Below are 20,680 nucleotides of genomic sequence, written 5' to 3'. Positions count from 1 at the left end.
CTCCCTCCTACGGTTCTCTTCCTCTCTCTGTACCTTTTTTTCTCTTCTGTTCTCTATTTCTGCCGTGGTAGACGGTCACTGTTCTTCCCTAAATCTATTAACAGTGGTGTCCCACAGGGTTCTGTCCTATATCCCCTCTTTTTTTTGTTGTTCATTGATGATCTTCTTTCCAAAACGAACTGTCCTATCCATTCCTACGCCGATGATTCCACTGCATTATTCAACTTCTTTAATAGAAGACCCACCCTTCAGGAACTTAACGACTCAAGGCTGGAGACTGCAGAACGCTTAGCCTCAGACCTTACTATTATTTCCGATTGGGGCAAGAAGAACCTGGTCCTTCAACGCCTCAAAAACACAGTTCTCCACCTATCCACTCGACACAATCTTTCCAAACAACTATCCCCTATTCTTTGACAACACCCAGCTATCACCTTCCTCAACACTAAACATTCTCGGTCTATCCTTAACTCAAAATCTCAACTGGAAACTTCATATCATCTCTACTCTAATCAAGCTTCGAGGCTGCTGGGCGTTCTGTACGTCTCTCAGTTCTTCTCCTCCCCCCTTCAGTTGCTCCATATATAGGGGCCTTGTTGTCCATACGTATGTATGGAGTATGCATCTGTGGGGGGGCCACACCACACAGCTCTTGGACAGGAGGGAGCTTAGCTTCTTCGTCTCATCAGCTCTCTCCTCTACTGATAGTCTTCTCTCTTAAATTCCGCGGCAATGTTGCCTCTTTCTCTCTCTTCTCTCTATTTCACGCTGACTGCTCTCCATGACTGCTGCTGCATGCCTCCCCTCCTCCATGGCCCTCCTGCTGCACTCTTTGCACTCGCACTTGATACTGTGTCTCCTCCCTACTGTCCAAAACCATGAGTTAATGAGTTAACCAGCTCACGCATCTAAACATCCCTCACGCTGGTCTTCTATCTTCTGTATCTTCCCTCTTCTGCATTCTCAAGAGGAGGGTATTCTTTCAAGAGGAGGTCTCAGACCTCACCTATCTTTTCCTATCTTTTTTTGGAATTTTTTTAGTTTTAGTAGCGGGCTTTTTTTTGTTTGCTTTTTGTTTTTTGCCCTTTTTCCTTGTTGTTTGCTTTAAAAAAAAATAATATATATATATATATATATATATATATATATATATATATATATATATATATATATATATATATATATATATATATGTATATATATATATTATTATTATTATTATTATTATTATTATTATTATTATTATTATTATTATTATTATTATTATTATTATTATTATTATTATTATTATTATTATTATTATTATTATTATTATTATATATGAAAGACTTGCGAGGGAAGACAAGCAAATTGATACAAGCCAACCTATGCCTTTGCCTCGTGGCCACGGAGCTCGTTGTGTTGGGGAGTCTCGGTGCCTCGGGGAAGCCTGGGCCGTGTGCTGCCATCGTCGCCATGGTCCAAGGGGCTCCGCCCCCATTGGACCCCCCCCCTCATGTATATGCGACATTTCTGCGAGGAGGTATTTCTCGCAACACGGCACCATGGCCGCCGCCGGAGGAGGCGACGCTTTCGTGAAATATTATCCCCTATTTTCAACAATAAATAGTCCCTGAATTGGATCATTTCTCCTTTCCTGAAGTCATTTGTTACTGCACTGCATTCAGGGACCAAAAAGAAATCCATGATGTAAGTATTAACTTTGCCAGAGGTGGCTAAGGTTTCGTCAATATTATCCTAGACCATTCTGTAGACGAGGGAGAGGGAGAGGGAGAGCGGGAGCCCCGCGCCCCAGCCCCGGGCCAAGAGGTGTTTACATGGCGCCACGTGCGGAGTCGCTGAGTCGTAGTGTCACGTTTCTTTCCTCCTGTGTGCCCGCACGTTAATCTCACCGCCGCCAAATATTTCATGAAGCTGAGGGATATGGAGTGATGAAGTGCAGTGGTCTAGCACCGGCAAATAAGTGTTTGAACAAGCCAGCCAGCACGGGGCAGCAGCCTCCCTCCCGGCGGTCATGTCCATCAAGAAGATCAACGTGCTGTCCCGCAACCCCGACCACTACCTGCGGGAGACCAAGGATGACATCCACAAAGGTGGGCCGTCGGAGGATCAGTCACTCACAGATCAGTCGCCCACAGGGCGCGGCCATTGGTGGCTTTAATTACAAAATATATTTTTTCGCCATAAGTACGGCACAGAAACGCTTCATTTCAGGTAGACAGCATCATTGCAATAGCTGCTTTTACCCCACAATTTCCCTGGTCTTCATAGCCCTCCCCACTACCAGGTGTTTAATTTGGTAAAGATTTGTATTAGGTCCGTGCCAGTGCCTGTGGTGGGTAAGAACCCACGACCCTGGGACACGGGCCAATGTGAAGTCGGGGATTACCACAGAATACCTTCCCCAGGTACCCATTTATCGTCTAACCCCCAAGGCTGGGTAAACAGCTTAGTGCGCTGCATGCCACCTGCCTGTGCCGTGATTCAAAGCCGTGCCCACAGTCATAACCAGGCATGCTAACCACTGCTCCATGGAGAGTACTTAACCAGAATTACACCCAACTCACTCATGGTTAACATATTTTTCTGATATACGTAATATGGTACGTAATCATCACTGATGGCTATTTCCATTGCAAGTGACCAGTTTTTAATTGTTTACTATATTAATAGAGATAGGTTGCTTTATTAGTGGCACTAGGTTACTATCTACAGCAGTGATAGGTTACTTCTTTGCTGGAACCATAACCTGGCTTTATTATTTTCATCTTTGAGTTGCCTCCTATGCTATAAAAAAAATGTTAGATCAAGGTGGGTTTTCATTAGTCTGAGAAAGCATCATGACATGGTGGGGTGACCTGTTTCGTCATCTTTTATCCTGGGGCCAGAGTTGCCAATCTACCAATTTTGTCACTATATAGATATCTATTAACATTCCTGTTATACATTCCTGCTCCCATTTCTATTTCTGCCCTTTTTACTTTCATTCCTGAAGAACTTATTTTCTGTGAAAGTGGAAATAATTTGTAAACTTACAGGTAGTGAAGCTTTTGGATACCTTGACAGTTTACTGAATAGGAATATCAGATTGACGGTATTGATATTTTCTCCCTTTAAATAGTTAGTTTTAATTTTTGGAGTGAAATGATAGTAATAATCATCTTTTCATTACAGTGCAGAGAAATTATGACCCAGCCCTACATCCCTTTGAGGCCAGCAGAGAATATAAACTGGCTCTGAATTCCGTGAAGCTGGAGAGAGTGTTCGCCAAGCCGTTCATTGGCAGCCTTACACACACTGAGGCGGTGTCCTCCATCTGCCGCCACCCAACACGTCTTTCTTGTGCATTTACTGGCACGGTTGAGGGTGAGGTGTGTTGATTTATTACAAGTGCCTGCATGACAGATTGTAATGAGTATTTGTATTTTGTTTAAGTTTCCATTTTTACTTTGCATTTTTGTCTTTTTTCAAAGTAGCTAATGGTCTAAGCTCATTGGTCTATGGTGGCTCGTAGTACCCTAAGTATGAAAACACTGTTTGAGGAGTGTGTCATGGTATAGCTTATTTGAACTTCATATGATAATTTCAAATGATTATCATGAGTTTCATCTTGCAGCTTCGATTGTGGGATATCTCCAAGAGACACTGTGAGTGGACGGTTCAGGCTCACAATGGACAGGTCTGGTCCATCACAGCAGCTCCCGATGGGAATGCATTCTTCACAGTTGGAAATGACAAGACGATCAAGAAATGGTCCCTTGAGAAGGCCAAGGAAGGAAACCAAGATCTGCCCATTGATACTTGGCTCAGTGATGTAAGTACCTTTGTGGGGTTTATGTAAAAATTTATTTTTTATTTATTTTTTTATTTTTTTCACAACAAAGGAGACAGCTCAAGGGCACGAAAAAAAGGAAACAATAATAAAAAAAAGCCCGTTACTGCTCCCCCCAAAAAAAGAATCAAAAGAGGTGGCCGAAAGAAAGGTCAATTTCGGGAGGAGAGGTGTCCTGATACCCTCCTCTTGAAAGAGTTCAAGTCGTGGGCAGGAGGAAATACAGATGAAGGAAGATTGTTCCAGAGTTTACCAGTGTGAGGGATGAAAGAGTGAAGATGCTGGTTAACTCTTGCATAAGGGGTTTGGACAGTATTGGGATGAGCATGAGTAGAAAGTCATGTGCAGCAGGGCCGCGGGAGGCATGCAGTTAGCAAGTTCAGAAGAGCAGTCAGTGTGGAAATATCGATAGAAGATAGAAAGAGAGGCAACATCACGGCAGAATTTAAGAGGTAGAAGACTATCAGTAGGAGGAGGAGAGCTGATGAGACGTCTTTATGTCATCAAGTCTTGTTTCCTGTTAGTAATCTTCTACATGTTACTATGTTTAAGACTTACTCCTTCCTCCCCTTTCATGGGTGATTAAACCCTTATATTTTTGTCCCTAGTATAACTATTAGAAAACCTTTTACTGTTTTATTCCTTCTTCCTTGTGCAAGTTTTCTGTTTCACCATTCAGACAGTTCATAGCTCATACCTTGAGACATGTAACATCTTTCAGATTATTGTATTAATGTTGTGGAGTGGAACATAACTCACTGGGGAATGAGGAAAATATAAGGCATATATTTTATTTGGTCTTTCATCCTTTAATATTTTCTCCCCTCCCCCAGACAATTGTGACGGGCATCAGTCACCACAGGCACAAAAATGAGTTCATCACCTGCGGGGAGCGAGTCCTGCTGTGGGATGCCTCCAACAAAGCTCCAAAGTTCTCCTATGACTGGAGCACAAGTGGAGACAAAAATGATGCCAGTGTGGTGTGTGTCAAATTCAGCCCAGTGGAGACAGACCTCTTTGGTGAGTATACTGTGTTTGTTTATTATGCACAACACATCTCCAACATGATAGCCTGGCCATAGAATGAGCATGAAATCTTGGTTTATTACACAAACTTCTTTGGTATACAGAACACAAGTTACATAAGTGATATATTTACTGTAGATTTTCTAGAGAATGAAAGACTAACCATTTACCTTGATATGACAGCATCCAGTGATTATGCAAACAATATTGTTCTGTATGACACGAGGGCAAAAGAGGTGAAAAAATTGAAGATGAACTTGCGCATCAATGCATTAGCATGGAACCCCATGGAAGCCTTCATTCTGACAGCTGCCAGTGAGGATTACAAGTAAGTTTGGAGAAAATGGTGTCTTTAGTTGTTTGAAATTATCCTCATCATCATTTGAGAATATGCCTGCACTGATGCTACAAATACCAACTAACTTTCCACCCCTCAACCATACCATTGCCTCTTTGACCTCAAGAGAGTGGGGCTTCATCAGTTGGTGGATCAGTATCTGCTTCTGCTATTTGTAACACAGTAGTTGGTAGCTGTCTGCTGTCTGTGATGTATAGCTGATCAATGTAGTCAGCCTAATGATCCCTCTGCCTGTCCAAGTCTGACATTAGGCAACCGTCTGCTGTTTGGACTGTGCTTACCTGAAAGGGTGGCTCAGAGTGGAGCTTCTTCATAGTTCAGTAAGCAGGTTGGATGTTCTCAACAAGTCTCCTGACATGCCTATCCTTGTCTCTTCTCACTGGAGCTCAAATCCGTCTCTTCTCACTGGAGCTCAAATCCTACATCACAGAGCTCTTTATTGGTCCCAATTCCTAGTAATCCTCACAGTGTTGCTCTTCTCAGTATTCTCTAATGCTTCCCTTGACCTCAGGCATTCCCCAAGATTGGCAGTGCCGGTCAGCAAGGCTCAAGAAAAGTGCATGAGTGAGGAAGCATGTGTGCCAACTCATGCCTGCCCTCACAGCACCCATTGTGGTCTCAGATCTTTTCCGTTTAGTAATTTTTTATCAAGGTTCAGATTGTGTTGAACTCTAGATAGTGTGAGTTCATATGTACTTGTGATCACTTATATACCTTATTCTTTTGGAAAACTTTACTGTGAGGGTTCTGGAAATGTTTAGCCTGTTATTGTGTTTTATATTATGAGATATATTTGCTTTCAGGCATTTTGATTAATAGGCACATGAAAACATTTGATACATGTATAATGGGCTATTTTGAGTCAATTCAAGGGTAATGGTTAATATCTTATGAAGTAACAGGTGGTACAAGAGTGATAACTAACAGCTTAACCTGCCTGCTATTAGTAATGTTAATGATAGGCTGACTGAAAACCCAATTACTCAGTCAGTCAATCAATGGGGGCATATGCCGGAGGGGCTCACCTTGCCCACCCTAGGATACCAAGTCCGGGGGTCTTATTGTGTGTTAGGATGTGAAGAAACTTTACCTGTCACTGTCTCGGAGATGAAGAAAACAAAGAATATTATGCAAGAGTGCAGTTCAGTGACCAGCCCTCAGCTTACTATGGCATGAATCCTTGTCATATTTGTTTGTTATGGGATGTTCACTTCTTATGGATGTTGCCCTTTAGTTTATTTTGATCGTCTCTCTGCCTAGTGCAGCAGCATGTTGAAGCTGATGAGCAAGTAGATTAATTTATTGCTTTTTCCAACAGTGTTTACTCCTTCGACATAAGAAAGTTGAACACAAAGCAACAAGTGATAAACATCCATGAGGGTCACACGGCAGCAGTCCTTGACATAGACTACTCCCCCACTGGTCAGGAGTTCTGCACTGCCAGCTATGACAAGTCCATCAGGATATTCAGGACAGATGAGGTAAGACAAGACAGCGCTTGGTATGGCACTGCATTTTTATGAATTAAGAAAAACAACTCACATGCATGTGCAAAATTTAAAGTTTTGTTGCTCATGTTAGAGTACGATTAATGATGTTGTTCATTTGGCTTCAGGGCCACAGCCGGGATGTTTATCACACAAAGAGGATGTTCAAGGTCAGCTGCGTCCTTTGGTCGGGAGACAACAAGTACATCCTCTCAGGCTCCTCAGATCACAATGTCAGAGTGTGGAAGGCAAAGTCTAATGAAAAAATGGGAGTTGTAAGTATTACTAACAGTTTGTATTCTTATTGTAATATTTGCATTAGTTATGGGCAGCCCAACACAGCTTTAGTAAAAGGCTTAGGTTGTCTTTTTGGTTACAAAGACTGCCTTTGCTACAGCACCATTAAGTAAAAAGAAAATGTTTAATGATAAAATGAAAGCAATAATTGAGATGGATAGGGCACCATTGTGGGAGCTTGCTCAGGAGGTGTCAGTAGTAGAGGCAATGAGTGAGTGAAGCAATGCACCCCCCAGGCACATGCTCCACGTTCATTAGTTGTTCCATAAAATATCCTTAATTTTACAAGCATGTTCATTTTAGGGTATTCATATATAAATATATCAATAATCGTAAGGTCTGTAAGTCCATTTGTAATATGTTTGCTTCTACAGTGTCAGGATATATGAATAAAACAAAAGTCCTGTTGAAAATTTATTGAATTATTAGTTAGATTTGTCTACAAGGTGTCGTTTAACTCGGTAGCAGCGACGGGCCAAATTTGTGCCATGATATAACCTCCCCAAAATAGATAATACATAAGCTGATCACAAATGCTTTGATATATATTATGAAATGGTTTGTGCGAGGGGTGATTTTTTCTCATTTTACTCGCTTGGAGGGACCATTAAGAAACATGATCCCCGCTGCTACCGGGTTAAGAAATGTATTCTGCATCATTTTAGAGCCAACACTTATCATTACCTCTTACCCAGATGCGTGCTCGGGAACGTTACGCCATCAATTATGCTGAAGAGCTGAAAAAGAAATATGGACACTTCCCTGAGGTGCGCAGAATTGCTCGTCACCGCCACTTACCCAAACACATCTACAACGCCAAGAATGAACACCGCGTCATGAAGGAGAGCCGGGCCAGGAAGTATGCATTATCACTGTACCTTAGTAATTCAGGACCCGTGGCAAATGGTGCCTTTCAGTCCGAAAAGTTTGGTATGAGTGTGATATCAAAGGTAGTGGACTGTAGAGGGGTTGAGTGATGTGAGGGAGCAGGGTGTTAAAGGTTGGCAGATTGTAGCATAGGTACCTAGGAGACATTATTAGTGACAGCTGTATGTTTTGTCTTCATGGAGAATATACTCCACCTAGACAAAACATACAGTTTTCACCAATAATGTCTCCAGGCTAGCCATTCTCCTATCCATCAACCTTTATCTTTAACACCCTGTTCCCTCACAACATTCAACCCCGCTACAATCCACTACCTTTGCTGTTACACTCATACCAAAATTTTCACACATGCTTTCATTGCTATCTCCATCTCATATGCACCTCAGTGGTGTAGTGGTTAGCACACCTGCCTACTTATACACAGGCTTGGGTTCAAATCCTGACCTAGGCAGTCAGAGCACAGCCACCCAGTTGTTCAATCCCTCTTTCAGACTGGTCGACGAATGGAGTGGTTGAATGGGTCAAGAAAGAGAGGGGGTGGGGGGGAAGACACCTTTTATGTGTCAGGGGGTGGGGGTTCGGGGGGCTATGTGCCTGTGGGGTCCTGATATATATATATAGAGAGAGAGAGAGAGAGAGAGAGAGAGGTAACACCTTTGATATATATATATATATATATATATATATATATATATATATATATATATATATATATATATATATATCTATATATATATATATATATATATATATAGATAGATAGATAGATATAGATATAGATAGATAGATAGATAGATGCCCAGAGTACTCAGCAGGGGTGCTCTCCTGCCCCAACCAGACCTGTCAAAAGTACTGGATGTCATATAAATTCACTCTTCAATGCCCCCCTCCACAGAGTGCTACAAGGGCAGGTTGGTCATTGGGCCTATAAGTCCAGCAGCCCCAGGGATAGCAAGAGAGTATACGCAGCCACCACCTGACGTAGTGGTGGCTGTTTGGCTTGTGGTGGCACAGACTAGCCAGTTGACTTGTCAAGCAGATATATGACAGTTAAATTATAAAAATCAATGGAAAGATTCAAGATTTGACTTCTCAACATCCATATTCAATGGTGAACAGAGAAATACTGAAAGATTAAGTACCTAATTCAAATGTGTGAATTTTTCTTTCTCCTTTGAGGCGTTACGTAACACCCTTGCTTTTTCCCCGCCAGAGAGGCCAACAGACGGAAACACTCCAAGGCCGGGGAGGTGCCTCACGTTCCTGCCCGGCGGAAGGTTGTGGTGGGGCTCCAGGATGAGGACACCAACCTGCCGGGAACCTCAGCTGATTAGTTAATGATAAGGTTTAATTGAGAAAGGCAATCATAACTGACTTAATCAAGCAAATGACAGTAGCTTGAACAAGTATGTAATCTGTGAGGAGAAATATATCAAGCCCTTTAAATTAAAATTTCCTTAAAATGCAATAATAGGTTGTTTACCATAAACCTTCCTCTACGGTTACAAAATGAACCTTTCACTTTTTTTCATAATTCACATAAACAGAGCTTAATAATATAAACATTGGATGAATTGTCAAATAGCTTTTATCAACTTAACCCGGTAGCAGCGGGGATCATGTTTCTTAATGGTCCCTCTAAGTGAGATAAATGAGAAAAAATCATCCCTCACACAAATCATTTCATAATATATATCAAAGCATTTGTGATCAGATTATGTATCATCTATTTTGGGGGGTTTATATCATGGCACAAATTTGGCCCGTCACTGCTACACGGTAAAGCCACAAATTTGGCCCGTCCCTGCTTCTGGGTTAATTGGAATACACACACTTCTCACGTGACTGCCTTTGCAAATTAAATGAAAGCCAAGTAGCTCTGTGTTTGGCTTGGCATGAAAAACACGTAATTAAGGCAGGCTCTTGGGGGAGAGGTCGTGCACTCTTGTGACCCCATACAATCTGAAGGGTCTGAATTGAAACTCGGGTATATTTAATCCTTCTCTGTGTATGTGTGAGAGTTTTGTACAATATGGTTATATATTAAAGTGTTACCTTTCATAATTCTTTGTATGTTTGCATCCACCACTTATCTACAGTTTAGCACCTCACTCACCAGAAATCAGTCACTAAAAAGTACCTCACCTGTTCTTTTTGTTAATATGAACCAATGCATTGTGCCAACCAGCAGGTGATATCATATTACCCAACTCACACCAAACACCCTCAGTGCTCATGTAGCTTGTAAGTGAATGTGTCCTGTTCATTCTGTATTTTCCTCTAGGCTCTGGCTTGGAGCCTTTTGGACAGGCATTATGGACAAAGATATGTCTGAGAGCAGTTAAGATGATTGAACTTTTCAAGACAGGGCACCAAACAAAGGAAAATGTAAAGCAAGTTGGTGTTCGTGAGCATTCTATGAGGAAGTGGGTAAAATGCTTGAAAGACGGTGGTGGTGTAAATATATTTACACACAAACCACGTCTTTGTATGCCCAAGAAGACTCCATCTAGGACTGACAGTTCTCAGGAAAGAACTAAGTCTTCATCTTTGTCTAAAGAACAGTCGAGTCCGAGGTGAAGTGGTTTGGATGTATACATAAATATACTTGTACCCCAACCTTTAAAATGGCTGCCCAGTTCCTCATAGGGTGTTCACAAACACAAAGCTGCTTGAAGATTTCCTTTGATCAATGTCCAGCCTTGTGTAGTCATTATTACTATGGTTTCTGGCATCAGGCAGTTTTGTCCATAATAACACACAGGCTCCAAAATCAGACCAACTTGCAACTGAGGAGAGGAAAATGTGGAAATGATAAAACGTACACACACAAGATACAAATGTACCAAGGGGATGTATTTGGTGTGAGTGAATGGAAACTAAATTGTGCCTGACATGTCATATAGCACCATAATCAAATAAACAAACATTAAGGTGGAGAAAAGACATGGTGACGTATGGAAGGTGATGCGGTACTATGGAGAAGTGAGCTGGAAGCTATTGCAAGATGGTCATAGCAAATGGATTGTGAGGATTCATGGAGAGGGAAATGTTACTCTTTAAGATGTGGTGAGTCTGCAAGGGGAATCAGCAGAATGTAAAGTTAGAAGTAAATGATAGATGTTGGGACCAAAAACCAATCTAATGGAAGGGGTGTGAAAATATACAGGGTTAGTGTTGTGCTTAAAGTCTTGTAACTAAACACAATCATAAGGGTAATAACCTCCTGATAAAGCTCTGGACAAAACGATCAGGTTCAGTGGAAGAAAGAAATCACCATTAGCAAGTTATTTAGTTTATACTGCCACAATTTACATATCTACATACATGTACTAACAAAGTATGGGAAATGTTAGTAACAACAACAGGAAGCTCAAGTTGGGGACAATTGGAGATCTGTTAGCCAAGGGTGTGTTGTGTGTGTGTCACAGCCACATACAGCCACTAAACTACACCAGCATCATGGGTCATTGACAGTCTAGTCAATCCACCCCAACATACCTCCAAGAGATTGGCAGCACTTAATTACAGTCCTCTGGAAGCATCATGAGGACGCACACGCCGGGTCAAGGCATCTACATAGCCATCCAGCCAACACTTACCACTCCCAGGACAGGGCGGCCCTTGGCCAGGGCCCTGGCACATCACAGTGACATTGGTACAACACAGGCCAAATACTTCTCACATTAACAGGTACTGCTGAAACAACAGAAACTATAAACATTTGTGATCATGAGGAGTCAGCATGCTTAAAAGTGTCATCATTTGATACATTCACACCTAAAATACCCTGCCAGAAACTAGAAATACTGTTCACATACATCCATGTTGTGTGCTTGGAACTCTAAATGCCACAACTGCAATGTTAGGTGGCAGGTAAGGCTAGTTTCAGCAAAAATGTTGCACCTGTGTGCAAAGTAACACTTTTTTACTTATGCTGGATGACAGCATGATGCCCAGGCGAGGTGATCCTTCTGCTCAACCTCAACACAAAGGCTGAAATTATATGACTGACGCTGCAATGGAAATAAATTCCTTGACTGGCCTCAATGCACACCTTTGCACTGGCATCACCACTCACACTTTACAAAACCACTAAGCTGGACCGAAATCTTTCTCTTAGCTATTCGTGAACACAATGCAGGAAAGATACAATTATGAGCCTCTGCCCTGACATTATTAGGTGGAACACAGTCCTCAAGCTGCTAGGCTCTTAAGGAATAATTACCTCACTGTGTCAAATGGAAAAATAACATTTACTTTAGCAGAAGCTATTAAGTATTGAGACCGAGTTAATCTTGCAAACTTTGGAATTTTTTATTACAGTAGTTTATTGCAGACTTAGATAATTACACTGTGTGACCATCTTTGTGAACTGAATCCACACTGGAAGACAAACAAAGTGTATCTTACCTGACAGTTTCTGTGGACACTGCTGTTGTCTTCAGTGGCTAGGGGGAGTGGAAGCAGGGAAGGTAAGTACAGATCACCTTGTACACACAGACGGACCTCTCGGGTTTACTTGTTCGTCTTTGTACAAAAGGGAGTCTGTGCTTACTTTCCCTTCTTCTATCCTTCAACCCACTGAAGATGGCAGCATTGTCAAGCAAAACATTTGGCAAAATACACATCTTTCGTCTGCCGGTGTGGGTTTTATTTACAAGAGTTCATTACATTATATTTCTGTGACCACGGCTGTTCAAATCATGACTAGGCCGAAAGCAAGAACTGTTTTAACTAAAATTATATAACAGCCAGGTAGCATTATTTACTAAGTGCTGCTGTAATTGTAAAGGTGACTACCTGTTTAGAATATTGCAAGAGTAAAAAGCAGAGCATATGAGTGAAGTGATCTGCTTTATTTGAATGATCATCGGCCTCGAGACAGAGAGGTGTTATTTTTCCTTTACAATTCTCTGCAATTCTCACTTTTACTCCTATTTTTTATCAAACCTAAAACTCATCCATTCACCCTGATCTTATGATCCAGATGCACTACTAACCCACTTCCTCAAATCATCATGTTAGGTGACTAATAAATGCATTTCAGTGTGGAATGGCACAAAGACTGACAGCAAGATATGTGCAAGCCGACTATCTCCTAAGAAAAATAGCAGGAACATTGTTACATTCTCAGCATGTGTTAACTGCATGTGACCTCCCGACTACTGATAGAACTACCAACATGTGTTTACTGTGTGCGGCCTCTCTGCCACTTATGACCCTTAAACCATGTGTACTGCATGGGGATCACCTCCACCAGTCACAAAACAGATTGCTTTAATATACATACAGAAACAATGTCTAAGAATCTGATGACCTGCATCTTATGAACAAACCAGTGATATGGTACATAAAGCACTGATAATACTTTGTATACCTGTACACTATAACCAGAGTCCTTACTAACTGACTCAAGTAACCAAAAGCAGGGTACATATTACTGAAATTCAGGTAAGTTAAAAAAATGTTATGATTTTCCTCATGTTAACCAATATCAAAGGTCCCTCATTAACCAGCTGAGTTTACCGAGATCATCAGGAAGGTCACCACTATGTGCACTTTTAAGCTCTCTAGTTTAATATCAGAAATTTGGCACAAATATACCGAAGTACAATGCTATAATAGGAATGACCTGTGAGACAGCATTGCTTTGAAATTCTGAGTCTTATGGATGGAATACTAGACAATGGTGAAAGGACAGTTTTCCATACTTGACAAATTTTTGTTTTCATTTACTGTGCAGTCTTAGCAATCCATAGCTGCTGTTTATACTCATGGACGGAGTAAATCATATGTGATTTAACTTGAATGAATACTAAACAAATGTTGGAGCTGATATAAAATGATATGTCAAAGGCCACAGAAGAGTTGAACTGACTCCATATAGTACTCAAGATGAAAGACAACCATTTTACTTGCACTTTTCATTCTAAAGGTTTTTAAGGGCTATTTGGACAAAAAGCAAATTGGGGAAAAAATGAGGGTTAGGGCCACGAAAAAAATTGTTGGATCAGGGACATAAACCTGAGGTGAAAGAGGTGGTCACAAGGTCCCTCCTCCTGGCATCTGGCACCAACCTCTGGTCTGGTTACTCCCTCACTACAAAACCATGTCAGGAACAGAATGTTACAAATCATTAAGACTACTAACATACTAACTATTGATCCTCTTCACAACCTTTTAAGAGTAGCACAGAAAGACTGATGGACTGTTTGCAGAAACCAGTGAGTGACCTTGATGAAGCTCTGTTGATCCTTAAGACTTGTTGGACAACCACTGAATGAAAAATAGTTGCAACAGGTAAAATACATAATGGTAAATGGTTGCAACAAGTAAGAGACAGAAGAGCAGTAGAAAGAAATGTTACACTGCCCACTAACATCCACTCCACTGATAGGTCTACATGAAGAGGCAAAGCTTGTGCAGGACTGAGATGGAAGTCTCAATAGATTGCCATTGTAGCTATACTGCCCTTTACTTTAAAACTTTAAAACTGCAACACAATTTCACCATTGCTACACAGCATATCAATCCGTCAATATAAAAATTACAGCAATTATACATGAGCGTCAATAAAACCTGCGTCCTAGTGACAAAGTTTGTTTCTGCTTCTTCTGTTGCTCTGTGCACTCTCTCTGGATGGTTATTCTTATGATTCTTCTTCTTATAATTAAAATGGCAACATTTTTTATGAGGTCCCTGACTTAAGAGCTTTCCAATGATACGCTTTGCTGGGTCACACGAGCCCAAGTTTAAGAAATGCCTGCGTGCACCACACAAAATTGTGGAACTGCAAGAATACAGTCTGGTTTCTTTACTTGCTCCACAATATTTAATATAATTTGATGACAAATTTCTGATCCCACAAATCATGAGTACCTACTATTTAAAGAGTATACTTATAAAGTATAAAGAATAAACTACTAATCAAGAAACCTAACAATCATTTACTTCAATAAACTTGTGAATGGAAAGCAACATGACTGCAGGAACATTTCTTTGTTTCCATGCCATGAAAACCTTTACACATTTCCAAGACCCATCAGAAGTTGAGTAATAAGCTGTCTGGCATATATACGTACATAAATATGCTATATATTGTAAATACATATATCAACACATATATTGGTAACTATCTGTACATCGTGATCCATGACCTCAATTCCCACAATGAACAAAATGGGTGGGTCTAGACATAAAAAAGTAAAGATTTAGCTTATAGGAAAATATACAGCTCATGTAAATGAGCCACATTTACATACACACAATATAAGGTAAATGAAGTGCACGAACAAATAGCTGCATCACATCCAACATCCTTGCTAGACTTTAAGCTTGACGGGGAAGACTTGAGTGGTGCCAAACCCTCCACTCCCAGACACCACCAGTGTCATGATGTGCTGTGACAGAGATGGACGGTTCTCACACATGGACTAACTACAGACACCCTGAGTGATAAGATCACCCATGCAACTACAGGTACAGCTAAATTGATACAACGGTACATTGTTCAGACACCAACATTACAGGGAACACTTCCATGACTGTGAACAGGCAAACACAGTAACACCTCCCTTTACTGGGAAAACCCAAGTGTTTACTGATAATGTAGCAATACTGAGACCGTGACTTTCTGTGCATCGCTGTTTATAAATGTGTTGATGCATGTCTGAATGTACACACATTGCCATACATCCCTTTCCACAATGCTTCTACAAAAATGTATTAAAAGGACTAATATGCACTAAATAGAACAAGATGGTTCAATATTTTCAGTATGCATTTGAACTTCAAGGAATCCCAGGTAATGTATTGAACAGTACTCATCAACTCTTAACCTGCAAACACTATCTGAGCTTTGAGTGAGGTAACTGCTACCACACTGTGCATACTAGTCACTGTGGCTCCCACCTATCCTCTTCCTTCACCAAATGGTCAAATTCTTTACTCTGTCTGTAATGTGGGCCATGATAATGTATGGCAACAGACTTTACCTTTACAATGATATGAGGAGGGTAATGATTCTTGAGCATCATTTTGACATTTGTCAGTCTCACTCATTGCATATTATATAATATAAACTCTGAAGAATTCAAATCTTTCCAAAACTTGTGTAATACCCCATTGGTATCCTTGAAAAGGAATACAAGATAAATATAATCCACCCTCAAACAGAAAACTAAAAAGCTAAGAATGCATTGATATTGCCCGATATGAAACCCTCTTGAACTCCACCAGTGACGTGGCCCGTCTGATATCACATTACAACCCTAAACTTCCTAAACTCTTCACCTTGTAACTAAGACGACTTAAGCCAGCCTCAAGGCTTACACTAACTGTTATGACATTTTACTTTCTGAAGAGGTCCTTGTTAAATACTTACTGAAGTCATTATATATAAATATTGATATTTTAGACTACCTCTGACACCTTCCTGGAGAGGCAGTGACTGAGATCACTAAAACATGACCTAGCCTTCTCAAACTCAAGCTGTGAGAAAAGAACTAATTTTGTTGACCTACCTATATATCTATCAGTTATTTTCTTCCTTCTGTTAAAGCCCTTGTTACATCTATTTAGGGCATTTAATTTGCTCTGCCTTTCATGCTTGCTTATAAATCTTCAACCTAAATGTAAATCAAAATGGGCGGTGGCTGTATGGTGAGCACTTGGAATGGTAAACAACAAGCTTCAAGTTCAAGTTCCTCCAATGACTGACTTTGCAACAACCATTGGTCAAAGTTTACCCATGTGCGGCCAATATCACTAACAGCCAACTTTAGTCAAAAAGGCTTGCCATGGAGTACTATAAGTCACACAAGCAAAGACAGACATCAATGTTGAAAAGCAGCAGAGTAAAGTTGTTCCTTTTTCTTTTCTTTTTTCTACATGTGGCCTATAGCGCCGGTAGGCTATTACATTGGGGCCTGATGGTCTGCCCGAGCCCATCATGGCGCAGGCAATTGTTTATAGTGGCGCCATTAATGCTTGGTAGCATTTCTTATGCATCAAAATTTTCCTTTTTCATAACCCATGTTTCCACAGCAATTGTCAGACCAATAAAGAGAGGCTTTACTGTTAGTCATGGCTGTGCCTTCCAATCATCTAGCCTGCCAAGGGTCTCAATGAGGATCACAGGGTATTGGTTCGTCTAGCATAATTTCCCAAAAGGACTGTCCTACAACCTTAAATAGAATCTTACATAATTCTATATTTAATTAAACATAAACTAGCATCTCTTTCCACTAGTGAATACATGTATCTTTGTAATTTCTAAACAATGCCATATACTAGTAGACTTTCTCATTATACTCCTTAGAGTTGTAATTCTCTATTTTCATCCACATTACTTGGACTTAACTTTCACAATCCTCTGAAGTGCTGAGAGGCGTTTGAAGGCCAGAACTGTCAGGAAAATATTAACGATGTAGGTGCTGACACAAACCAAGCAGAAGTCGCTCAGCACAAAATAGAGGAGGTAGGCCAGGTACATGCTCATGAAGTTTGATGAAGCAACAAGACCAAACTGGAATTTTGCCAGCTTGAAAGACTTCGCTTCACCTGAAATAAGATAAACAGTAGTAAACACTAAAACAAATAAACATATCTTCTTTCTCCGCAACTGTTTCAAGCTTTTAGATAAATATCAATGCATGAATATCCACAGTGGGGTATCATCTCTTAATACCCTCCTCCTCCTTACGTTCCCTGTTTACTACAACTTATGCACAGGGAATGCATCTACTAAGCTTGTTTGAATCTATTAAATAAACCATGAGCCTCTTACCAAGAATGATGACTATGCAGTAAAAGAGAATGCCAAAGATGCTGTTTGGTTGGTTAAGAATGTGGTCCTCACCAAGCAGCTTCCCAATGAGTCCAAATCCTCGGCCATACCTGTGGAGCGAAGCAAACCACAACCTGTTAATTTGCTGCTCCAAAAGTGCCAATTCTTTCAAGGTAATATTCATCTAAGGAAAATAAGAACATTACATTACATTACATACCAACAAACTAGGTAGAGAAGAGTACATTACCAATATACAAACATTAGTACAGCATGGGAAGCTAATACTTAACAAGCTGTTCACTGCCAAATATGTGAGACACTCAAAAAAACGTTCACCACCAAAGGAAAACGGTATTTTTTTGTACCACCTGCAGCACCCTAATTTCTTCTATAGCTGATGATGAGTTCACCTCTTTGTTACTGAAAATTGCAGGTAAATAAGGCAAGTCAAATCAAGCTTCCCTGGCCCCGACATGGCTGGCTAGCTGGCTATGGGTTATGCATTTTTCTCAGATTATAACTTTAGCTAATTTCCCCTTCCTATTCTATTCTTCCTATTCCTATTCTCAAATACTATACTGTGATTGTAAATGTATTTTCCATGTTTAAATGTATATACCTCCTGGATGTCTATCTCTAATCTAGGTCTCTCTTTGATCAAGGCTGTATTGTGACTGGGATTTCCAAGAAGTCACATTTCAGTAACTGCCAGAATATTAATGAGTGTGGAGGAATGAATGGAAAAATAAAAAGGGATTATTGATGAGAAGGTAGCCTACTATTTTTGGGACACTGGCTGCTTATTTCTAAACAAAATATGATGCTTTTTATTAGGGAGATGGTATTTTTTGTGGAAATCACTAAATGATTGACAGTTCAATGCCTGTTGTGCACCCACTGCCGCCCGGCTCCCACCCGCTACCACTGGCCCGCGTAGTGGACCAACCCTGCTGCCGCCTTGTCCCGTCCCACACTGTGTGTTTCCACCGCCCCCACACGTCATGGCGAAAAAATCAAAACTAACCTAACCTAACTTAACCTACCTAATGGGGGGTGAGCCCTCCTAATGGAGCAGCTTCGCCCCCCTCAACCCCCCCTGTCAATTTTCTGGATGACATTTGGGTAAATCTTAAGAATAGTGGCTCCTAGCGGGTGCACATTTAGGACACGGCGTGGTGGTAATCACAACATTTCTAGCACGTACCACAGGGTTTTGACAAGCGGACAGGCGTGTTTATGTCACAAGGGGTGTATTTTTCCACGCTGGCCTCACAATTTCTTCTAAGTTGATGGGCGATGAGACTGCCTTCTCTGGGGTGAAGAAAGGGAAGATCCTGCGTGGAAAAATACACCTCTTGTGACATAAACACGCCTGTTCGCTTGTCAAAACCCTGTGGTACGTGCTAGAAATGTTGTAATTACCACCACACCGTGCCCTAAATGTGCACCCACTAGGAGCCGCTATTCTTAAGATTTATCAACATTTGTTACTGCACTGCATTCAGGGACCAATAAAAAATCCATATTGTAGGTATAAGCTTTGCAAGAGGTAGCTACCCTCTCATCAACACTATCCAAATAAGTTAACGTAAGCATAAACACATGACAGAGGGCTAGGTTTAGAGGCCTGAAGAGGAGAGCCACAAAGCTGCTCTTAAAGATTTTCTTGACCACAAGCTTTACGACTATTATCCCTGACCATATGAAATGAAATCCCAATGCACTTTCCAGCTTATGTCTTATTGGATTATGTTATGTTGTTTGATGAGTTTGGATAGGCTGGCACATTGGTTGGTGAGACCTTTTGGTTCTTTGCCTGCTGGTTCACCCTGGCATGGCTCCAAGGGAAAGGTCTGTTGAAGGTTTGTAGAAAAGATATATGAAGAGATACTGATGTTTCATAAGGTAGGTAATGAGATACTGGCACGGACCTAAAACGAATCTTAACCGAAATCCAGGTAAGAGGAAATGCAATTAACCTGTCAGGCGGAGTCCCTCACCTGGACGTGAACACCTTGGAACAGGAGACGTGGGTGCTGATATCACACATGGCCTGGTAGCTCTTGTCCGTCTCCTTGGCCACCTCCACGTGCAGGGCGTACGTGGAGAGCATGATACCCACGCAGGACACGGCCATCATGCCATAGCGGATCTTCTGGTAGGCCTTGGGAGCGCCGCCCTGCCCGCCCATCCTGCCGTCGCGTTGCACTGGACCACTTGAATTCCCACACTAAAGACCGCCTCCCTTCCCTTAGCGTGTCCCTGGAGTCAGTAAGGCAGAGGGGCGCCGCGGGAGCTGGTGGCAGGGGTGTACAGTGCCGGGCGTGCGGGGGTGGTGGTCAGCTGTCACCGTTGTTGTTGTTGTTGGGTGACAGCTGAAGGGCCGCGGGGCTACGAGCTTATACATTATCGTGCTGACACCACCCACCTCCTTACCTCACCTCCTATTATTGATGGATAGTTCATTGTTGCAAGTAAGCAATAAAGGAGAAGGGAGGAGCATGCCATCTATAGTCTTCTTGATGCTATCCCAACCCCCAGGCAGAACGGAGTGTGATTATACAACTAAGGATATATATATGGAAGTAGCACAAGTATTATTAAATTTATTACACACCGACGATTGGGTGCTTTTTAACCTATTTTTTTTTTATTTATGAATGATCCTGTTCATCGGGTTCCTGACTGGAGATTAGATTGATTGATTGATAGTTTATTGTTGCAGGTAAACGCACTGAGGCCAGGCGTAGATAGCGTATGCTCTCATCTTGCTAAATTTATCTACTTTCAGAATAGGTTACTTTATATTCTCAAACTTTACGATCTTAGGGTTAGGTTCGGCGTCTCGCAAATTTTCATACCAAACGGCTTATCTATATAACAAGTTTTTTCTCGTTTTGGAAATTTTTAATCATTATTTTTTGAAACTGTTGTACCCATTTCCCATTTTTGTTTTTACCCCGCATTGCCGTTTCACTTCCCATACCTTCGATATTGTT

The 20,680-nt window shown here is 41.2% G+C and overlaps 2 protein-coding genes across 2 annotated transcripts; one reads left to right on the top strand and one right to left on the bottom strand.

The window, feature by feature from the left end:
• The first annotated feature begins 1,779 nt into the window (after positions 1–1,779).
• Positions 1,780–9,952, top strand: LOC126987731 (DDB1- and CUL4-associated factor 13-like). Its single transcript, XM_050844972.1, has 9 exons — positions 1,780–2,093; positions 3,175–3,371; positions 3,617–3,814; positions 4,666–4,852; positions 5,042–5,186; positions 6,535–6,697; positions 6,832–6,978; positions 7,696–7,859; positions 9,102–9,952. The coding sequence occupies exons 1-9, from the start codon at positions 2,015–2,017 to the stop codon at positions 9,220–9,222; spliced, it is 1,401 nt and encodes a 466-aa protein (XP_050700929.1). The 5' UTR covers positions 1,780–2,014; the 3' UTR covers positions 9,223–9,952.
• A 1,215-nt stretch (positions 9,953–11,167) lies between these two features.
• LOC126987733 (vitamin K epoxide reductase complex subunit 1-like) lies at positions 11,168–20,077 on the bottom strand. Its single transcript, XM_050844976.1, has 3 exons — positions 19,682–20,077; positions 17,679–17,788; positions 11,168–17,452 (listed from the first exon to the last, which is right to left on the bottom strand). Exons 1-3 carry the CDS (start codon positions 19,870–19,872, stop codon positions 17,238–17,240), a joined length of 516 nt encoding a protein of 171 aa, XP_050700933.1. The 5' UTR covers positions 19,873–20,077; the 3' UTR covers positions 11,168–17,237.
• Positions 20,078–20,680: the final 603 nt, after the last annotated feature.

The sequence above is a fragment of the Eriocheir sinensis genome, chromosome 66 (genome assembly GCF_024679095.1).
Source record: "Eriocheir sinensis breed Jianghai 21 chromosome 66, ASM2467909v1, whole genome shotgun sequence".
In the NCBI taxonomy this organism is placed as follows: Eukaryota; Metazoa; Arthropoda; class Malacostraca; order Decapoda; family Varunidae; genus Eriocheir; species Eriocheir sinensis.
The sequence above is the reverse complement of the archived record's forward strand: the minus strand, read 5'-3'. Positions and strand labels throughout refer to the sequence as shown.

Excerpts from the sequence above, each read along its gene's own strand:
- LOC126987731 (XM_050844972.1), top strand. The coding sequence starts at position 2,015 with ATGTCCATCAAGAAGATCAACGTGCTGTCCCGCAACCCCGACCACTAC. Across the intron at positions 6,698-6,831 it reads GGATATTCAGGACAGATGAG|GGCCACAGCCGGGATGTTTA; the intron begins GTAAGACAAGAC and ends ATTTGGCTTCAG. Across the intron at positions 7,860-9,101 it reads AAGGAGAGCCGGGCCAGGAA|AGAGGCCAACAGACGGAAAC; the intron begins GTATGCATTATC and ends TTTCCCCGCCAG.
- LOC126987733 (XM_050844976.1), bottom strand. The coding sequence starts at position 19,872 with ATGGGCGGGCAGGGCGGCGCTCCCAAGGCCTACCAGAAGATCCGCTAT. Across the intron at positions 17,789-19,681 it reads TCCAAGGTGTTCACGTCCAG|GTATGGCCGAGGATTTGGAC; the intron begins GTGAGGGACTCC and ends TTCGCTCCACAG. Across the intron at positions 17,453-17,678 it reads CTGCATAGTCATCATTCTTG|GTGAAGCGAAGTCTTTCAAG; the intron begins GTAAGAGGCTCA and ends ATCTTATTTCAG.